The 8,343-nt window shown below is 34.4% G+C and overlaps 2 protein-coding genes across 2 annotated transcripts; both read left to right on the top strand.

Moving 5' to 3' along the window:
* Positions 1-3,087: 3,087 nt before the first annotated feature.
* LOC109207283 lies at positions 3,088-7,005 on the top strand. Its single transcript, XM_019370171.1, has 8 exons — positions 3,088-3,250; positions 3,348-3,431; positions 3,514-3,576; positions 3,658-3,797; positions 4,197-4,320; positions 4,675-4,936; positions 5,041-5,255; positions 5,333-7,005. The coding sequence occupies exons 1-8, from the start codon at positions 3,088-3,090 to the stop codon at positions 7,003-7,005; spliced, it is 2,724 nt and encodes a 907-aa protein (XP_019225716.1).
* A 40-nt stretch (positions 7,006-7,045) lies between these two features.
* On the top strand, positions 7,046-7,897 carry LOC109207282 (ATP-dependent DNA helicase PIF1-like). Its single transcript, XM_019370170.1, has one exon. The coding sequence runs from the start codon at positions 7,046-7,048 to the stop codon at positions 7,895-7,897; it is 852 nt and encodes a 283-aa protein (XP_019225715.1).
* The last annotated feature ends 446 nt before the right edge of the window (positions 7,898-8,343 follow it).

Below are 8,343 nucleotides of genomic sequence, written 5' to 3'. Positions count from 1 at the left end.
TGCTGAGCTTGAGCAGATGAAACTTGTCAATTGAAATTATCGTCTTTACTCATGCCCTAACTCTAACTATTAACCAGCTAACAAAAGATGGGTGGGCTTGGGCAGTTGGGCTGGGCTGGAAATAAAATAAAGAAGGGTGGGTGGGCTTGGGCGTTGGGCTGGGGATGGGCAGTGGCCTTTTAAAAATCGGTATTTCGGTATTTCGGTTATACCGAAATACCGAAATTTCAGATTTCTAAAACCGAGTCCCGAACCGAAATACCGAAATACCAAAAATTTAGTACCGAATTAGACCGAAATACCGAAATAAACCGAAACCAAAATACCGAAATAATTCGATCCGGTTCGGAATTCGGTTTTTCGGATTTTATGCCCACCCCTACTAAAAACTGCATATCAGGTGACAAATAAAACTGGCAAATTTTAGATATGCTGGCTGTTAATGAAGGGATGATCGGAAATCCTTTTTAAGGATCCATGAACCATTGGTATTACATCCTTTTTAAGTATCCAAGAATGAATTAATAATACTCTCCGGCAGGGGCTAAATCGTGATTAAATTCTTAATCTGTACTTTTCTCGAGCATTCTGGCTCTTAGCCAAGGAAGCTGCCATAAACAGGAATTATAAGTGTTCAAGAATGGTATGTAAATAACGTCTATGGTCATGTTTAAGGAAGAGGATTCACCAAGAACTTACTTTTCGAGATGCCAATGAAGTTGCCTTTGGGATTAAGTGAAAGTTGACACTTCTGATGTAATACTGTGTTAATAAATATACTCATTTTCCATGAAACTTTGAAATAAATAGAGTTAATATACTTTTCGGTCTATTGTATTAGATGTGCGCTGATAAGATGGTAGAAGCAGTTAGAAGACGATGTTTAGAATAGGGAGGAGAAGATATTACTTTAACAGTAGAACCTGCTAAGAATATCTATTCTGTTGGAGTAGTATCTTGATTTCTTGATAGGACATAGAAAGGGAAAAGTTAATTTCTCAGAAATTATTACTCCTCTTCTCTGTAAACTACGTGCACATGAGAATTACTTTTTGCATATCGAGGTGCTTTCATACTTTAAGTTTTCCTGCCAACTCCTGCAACTAAGAAGGGCTTAAAAGTTAACTTGATTGAGCTTTTTACAGGAACAACTGAAGCATGACTTGAAATTCTATCTAATTGTTTCTATCTAGATTGCACTTGCGTGAAGCTTATTTGGAAGCTAAACTGCTTGGATAAGTTGGTAACGTGTTGCAATAAGGTTCTCAAAAACATTTGTCCTGCTGAATTTTTTTTTGTCTAACGATTAGCTAAGGCTTTAAAAAATTTCAGTTTAGATGAGAAGGAAAAGCAGAAGAGTCTCAAAGAAAGATATATGTGACAATAATGTATGATCTTTTTTTATGTTTTGGTATAGAAAAACAAGGATTTTGGAAGTGATTCACTCTTCTGTTATCCCTGCTGGCATTTGTTATTATTTCTCCTCTATTGCACTTTATGATTTTGGGATTTGTTTAACTACCTAACTTCTATGGTGCCGACTGGCGAGTGATTGTTAGCTCTTTTCTCGGTATACATTCCCTTACTTGCACAAAGGGATCAAAAACGGGTAAGCTTTTTAGTTGCTTGCTTATCTTCTTCTTTTTTTCCTTTGATTAACTCACCTGCATGTTGTTTACACCGTATAAAAATTGATGTCGACTGCTCCACTTTTAGATAGAATGGTATTTGCGGATTCCTTGAGTATCATATGACCCTTGAAGTAGCACAATTTTATTCATTAGTCTAATAAAGCAGAGTTTCTCCATATTTAGCTTATAGAATGATTTTCCTGTGTGTTTAGACAGAGAACAATTTATACACTAAATTAAATTGAATTACAATGTTCGTTTGGTTATATTTTCAGCGATTTTATCTTTTCTAAAAGTGCTGCTCATAGCTTCTTCTTTTTGGCTTTCTCCTGTCTCGCTTTTAACAGCAGCAAGTGGGTAATGATTTATCATGGAAACAACTCAGTGAATTTCATGTTAGTTGATATAATACTTCACCTACATGAATATTGTTTATAACTGTCAATTCTTATAATAAGATAGAGGCTCTTTTGAGTTATCTTAGCTTTAGAATAGTTTACTGCATTTTGTTACAACACAAACTTTCATTAAAAAGAACAGATTTTTAATCAAGAAAGTAGCAGAAATATGTCAAAATAGCAATAAAACATTTCAATAGTCAAGAAAAATAGAACTTCAGAAGCTTGCATTAGTATCCCATACAAGAACAACATGTAAATGCGAGAGAAATAATGAACAACTGATCACTTCAAGATCTAGAATAGCAGCCTTCCTTGCAGGATCAAGAACCTAACAAATAAAGCAAATGAATAAGCAAAAACCCAAATTCTATGATTAAATTTATAGTGAATTTTAACATATTTATACTGCTTAAGTCACCAAAAAATACCCGAAAAGAAAAAGAGGAGAAGTGGGGTGACATATGAATAGAATATGCAGCTTACTTTTCAACATAATATATACTTGTGCACAAGCAGTTAAGCGCAAAGCTTTAGTTAGTAGTAGTAGTTACCATATGGAAGCAGCAGAGGTTTTGAATGGCTTAACATGACAATAAGAAATAATGAACTATTTTTGTGAACTATTTTTGTGGAAGTTACCATATGAAAGCAGCAGAGGTAAAATAATGAACTATTTTTGTGGTCAACATGACAATAATTTATCGCTTTCCTCAGTGGCTTTGACAGTAAGATACAAAAAGTTTACTTTGCAAATTGTGAATTTATCTTTCTTTTTCCTTCCATCTCCCATATGTGTTTACACCAAAATAAATAAGGTGAAATAGTTGTATCGTTTCTACTCATTATACTTAATTGTTCTTTCTTCCATATCTCTTGCTATTTGATGAAAAAATCATAATTCTATTGTTGTATAATGATGTTCAGGACAACCGGAGTACCAATAATTGTAACAAAATCAAATTAATGGATATTCGACAATCAAAAAAGGGTCATCGCTCGGTGACGGAAGCTCATGATAAGAATAACAAATACCGTAAATTAGACACTGTTTGGGAATGACCTTGAAAGAAGAAAAAATATTGCAACGACGCTTGAAAATTCGCGAGACAACTACTAATCGCCTTCTTGCAAATACAAATCATATCAATCGCACTGGAACAATATCTCATATGGATGATGATGTTAATATTGGAGTGTCTTGTTCTTCTTCAGAAACAGGTTAGAATATCAAAGGCTCTATCCTTTTCGTTGCTTTTATAATATATACATACACAATGATTATTAATATGTCACCTTTACAACTATGACCATGCAGTTACTCGGTGTCGAGCTTTTTCGCCATGCGATGTCTTTGACAAGGAAAATGATATGACCCAGCCTTTTCATATTTTTGAAAAAGGTAAAACCATAAAGATGTAGTATCTATTTAACTTCTTGTACGTATTCTGCATATTAATTAATTGATAACTATCGTGAATCAGGTTCAACATCGGGTACCGCAAATGGTTCATGCGCTCCAACCTTTGAAACAGTTACAACTAAAGGTTAGTATAAGGATCATCCTTCATTGATTTCACCACTGAGTCTATTTTTATTTCTTACTATTAATTATCTGCACTATGCAGGCCGTGTAAAGAATAAGAGAACTACGATAAACATTAACCAACTACGCTCTGATTATATTCCGTTAAAAAGATCCCAAGTTGCTTGTTCTGCTATGCTAGAAAATTTGAATATGAACCCCCTGGATTTTGTTGTGGCAATGGTACAGTGAAGTTAAGCTCTCATCGAATGTCAGCTAAACTGAAAAATTTATATATGGGAAATAATGCAGAATCCAAGCGTTTTCCAACGTATATTAGAACATATAATAATTTGTTTGCTTTTACATCACTTGGTGTCTTATGAAAAAGATTTAGCCAAGAGAAACTGTGGTATATATACATTCAGAGTTCAAGGACAGATGTATCATTTGATAGATGATTTATATCCAAGAGAAAGACGACCAAGAAATTTGCAACTGTACTTTTATGATAATGCAAATGAGCTTGGAAATAGAATGGCTTGTTCAGACAAATTAAATGAATCATTAGTGAAAGAATTAATAGACATTCTAAAGGATAATCCACATTCAATATTTCTACGATCGTTAACAGATATGTAGAACTTACAAAACTTCCACATAGCATTGAAAATTGATGCTGGATTAGATCAACGTGTATATAATCTGCCTACTACTACTGAAATTGCAGCAATATGGGTTGATGAAAATGATAGTTCTGCTACTCGTGCGCCGCATCTTCAAATTTATACTCACAGCGACATGACACAAAGAGTTAATTATTATTTTGGATGCTATGACCCATTACAGTACCCGTTGTAATTTCCATATGGTCAAGGCAGGTGGCACTGTGGTATTAAAAAGTTGCCCAAAGCAAAAAAAAATCCTAGAAGCCACACTCTGATTGAATTTGAACAATTGCCGAGTATAAAAAATTTCACATCTGTTGATGGATATCTTGATATGGAAGCTCAAAATCTGCAAAAAGGAAAACGCAAAAGAGATATAGTTTTAGTTCGTGAATACTAATGTTACAAGCTTCAAATGAGAAATGATGATGAAGATGAAATTTTGCATACAGGAAGATTACTCCAGCAATATTCAGTTGATGAATATATAAAATTGGAGACACAAAGATTAGACTTTGTTTCATTCAATCAAGATTTATTCAGAATGGGTATACTGCAAGGACTTCTTGATATTCTAAGACTGGGTGAACGAGATGCTTCTAATGTTGGAAAACAAACTTCTCTGCCAAATTCTTTTATAGGAGGTCCTAGAGATATGCGTCAACGTTATATGGATGCTATTGCATTAGTGCAACGTTTCGGGAAACCTGATTTGTTTATAACTATGACATGTAACCCATCTTGGACGGAAATAAAAGACATCTATGGTCAGCTGATGAGGCACAAAATAGACCTGATTTGATTACTCGAGTATTCAGGGCTAAAATAGAAGAACTGAAGACGGATATATTGAAACAAAATATCTTTGGAAAAGTTATTGCTTTTATGTACACCGTGGAGTTTCAGAAACGAGGTTTACCCCATGCTCAATTTCTTATTATACTAGGTAATGAGCATAAATTGTTGACAACAGAGGCGTATGATGATATAATCAGAGCAGAATTACCAGATGATAAGGCAGAACCAGATTTGCGTAAGCTTGTCATTAAGCATATGATGCATGGTCCTTGCGGTAGTTTAGATCCAACAAATTCTTGCATGAAAAAAAAGGTTACTGCAAGTTCAAATATCCAAAAATGTTTGCCGATCAAACATCGAAAGGAAATGATTCTTATCCAGTTTACAGAAGACGAAATACAGGAGAAGTTGTGAAAGTAAGAGAACAATATTTAGATAACTCCTGGGTTATTCCGTACAATCCTTATTTACTTGAAAAATTCAATTGTCATATAAATGTTGAAGTGTGCTCCGACATCAAAGTCGTGAAATATCTTTACAAATACATTTGTAAAGGACATGACAAAATTGCGTTCTGTGTACAAAATAACGATACAAACATAGAGATAGATGAGGTAAAGGAATACAGATCTGCTAGATGGGTATCACCTCCAGAAGCCGTATGGCGTCTCTTTGGTTTTCCTATAAGCGAAATGTCTCCCAGTGTTTATCGTCTTCAACTACATCTTGAAGGTCAACAATTTGTTTCTTTTAAGAGCAACACACATATACATACAATTGTGAATAATCCGATGATCCAAAAAACAATGTTAACTGAATTCTTCTACATGAATGATACCGACGAAGATGCTAAAGAGCTCAACTTATTGTACAAAGAATTCCCTGAATACTTCGTGTGGTCCTCCAGTGACAAATTTTGGGCACGTAGACAAAAACGTTGTGCTGTTGGCCGTATTGTGACATGTCATCCAACAGAAGGAGAACGATATTATCTTAGATTATTACTAATGCATGTGCGAGGACCGACGTCATATAAGGATCTTTTGGCAGTAAATGGAGAGCCTTGTAGTACTTTCAGAGAGTCCGTAGAAAAAAGAGGATTATTGCACTGTGATAATAGCTTGATAGAGTGTATGTCTGAGGCCGCAAGTTACCAAATTTCATATAGTTTACGACGTTTATTTGCTACGTTACTGGTGTATTGTGGTCCTGCCAACCCTAGAAAATTATGGGAACAATTTGAAGAATCGATGATTGAAGACTATAAAGTGTTACAAACTATTGAAAGAAGAGAAATTCGATATCACGCTCTGAACCATATCAATGACATTTTATATTCCATGGGTCATGATGTAAATGAGTATGAACTTATCTCAGAAACTATCAGGCCTTCTACGGCAGCAAAAGAGGCAAAAGAGATTTATTTTGAAAGATCTATTATTGTTAGCGAAGATGACGTATTGTTGCATAGGAAATTAAACAAAAATCAATTGATTGCATATAATGTGATTACTGAAAGGATATTTTCAAATATACCAGGTGCATTTTTCGTAGATGGTCCTGGAGGAACAGAGAAAACTTTTTTGTACCGTGCTTTATTAGCAATTGTACGATCCATGGGATATATAGCTTTGGCAATAGCCACTTCTAGTGTTGCTGCTTTTATTCTCCCGGGAGGACGTACTGCACATTCACGTTTCAAAATTCCTATTGACATCGATGAAAATGCCAGTTGTAACATTAGCAAAGAAAGCGCACTTGCAGGTTTAATCCGAGATGCAAAATTGATTATATGGGATGAGGTATCTATGGCCAAAAAAAGAATGATGGAGGTTTTTGATCTACTCTTAAAAGATCTGATGGATACAAATGCATTATTTGGCGGAAAAGTTGTTGTTTTAGGAGGTGACTTCAGACAAAATCTTCCTGTTGTGCTCTACGGAAAAAAAAGAAGATTTCATCAACGAAAGTTTATTATATTCTAGCATTTGGAATGAACTTGAAAAACGAAAATTATCTGAGAACATGAGAGCAAAAACAGATCCTGCATTTTGTGATTATTTGTTAAGAATTGGAAATAGACAAGAACGAGTCAATTCAGCAAACAAGATTGAAATTCCAGATTCTTTGATTATTCCTTACACAACTGAAAAAGAATCCCTCGATAAACTATTCACAGCGACGTATTCAAATTTGGATTCATTATGCTCTAATTCATTTTGTACAGATTCGCGTGTGATCTTGACAATAATAAATGATTTCGTCGATGAAATTAATGACATGCTTATTGATCGATTTACTGGAAAATCAAAAATATTTATTGGCACCGATGAAGCTATTGAATTTAATAACCAAACACAATTTGAAGATCTACTACACACTTTAAATCCTCCTGGCTTGCCCCCTTATAAATTATGTTTGAAAGAGAATTGTCCAATTATATTATTGCGAAATTTAAATCCATGTGAAGGTTTATGTAATGGCACGCGATTGACTTGCTGTGATTTTAAAAGCCATGTGATCAGCGCTAAGATTACGACAGGTGATTTAAAAAATATGCACGTGTTTATCCCCAGAATTCCATTATTATCATCGCAGGATGAAAAAATGCCTGTGCAATTTAAAAGAACGCAATTTCCTGTTCGACTATGCTTTGCTATGACAATAAATAAAGCACAAGGCCAGACTTTAGATTTCGTTGGAATTTATTTGCGGGAACCTGTATTTTCACATGGTCAACTTTACGTTGCCTTATCGAGGGCAAAGAGTTTAAGTTGTGTGAAATTATTGATCCGACCGTCTATGCCAAGTACCGATGACGATCATTCTACCTCTAATATAGTATACGACAAAATTATTCAGAAGGCAATCCTTTGAGTTACAGGTTGTGATGTTTTTTCTTTATATTCTCCTATATCCTCTTTCTCATTGTTACTTTGTATAGATAAAGTATCAGACATGTATGCAATTATTTTCTTCGTGAATTGTGATTTTCTGATTTTCTATTCACTGGTAATGAATATGGTATAACCAAAGCTTTTATTATGTAGCTGCATTTTTACATTCAGTTTAATCATATAATGTAAAAAATATGCTAATGTATTCCCCTTCGTAGAATAGTTTATCTTTCATTAAGTAATTTTGATGTGTTAGATTTTTGAAAACTTAGTTATATTTCAAATTGGTACCCTTCTTGTGCTTTTACTTTGTCCTCCACATTTTCTCCGAGCAAGTAATTAACATTTTTATAACCTCACCGCTTCCTGATTTTCTCCTCTGTTCTCTTCGTCTTTTAGCTATTCTGTACACCTATCCTTTTCCTC

The sequence above is a fragment of the Nicotiana attenuata genome, unplaced genomic scaffold (assembly GCF_001879085.1).
Source record: "Nicotiana attenuata strain UT unplaced genomic scaffold, NIATTr2, whole genome shotgun sequence".
NCBI lineage: Eukaryota > Viridiplantae > Streptophyta > Magnoliopsida > Solanales > Solanaceae > Nicotiana > Nicotiana attenuata.
This window is presented reverse-complemented; position numbering and strand designations above follow the sequence as displayed.

What these genes read in the sequence shown, in the direction of transcription:
- LOC109207283 (XM_019370171.1), top strand. Translation starts at nt 3,088, where the DNA reads ATGACCTTGAAAGAAGAAAAAATATTGCAACGACGCTTGAAAATTCGC. An exon ending in TTGTTCTTCTTCAGAAACAG is followed by an intron (nt 3,251 to 3,347) that starts GTTAGAATATCA and finishes ATGACCATGCAG; the next exon opens with TTACTCGGTGTCGAGCTTTT. An exon ending in TAAGGCAGAACCAGATTTGC is followed by an intron (nt 5,256 to 5,332) that starts GTAAGCTTGTCA and finishes ATGAAAAAAAAG; the next exon opens with GTTACTGCAAGTTCAAATAT.
- LOC109207282 (XM_019370170.1), top strand. Translation starts at nt 7,046, where the DNA reads ATGAGAGCAAAAACAGATCCTGCATTTTGTGATTATTTGTTAAGAATT.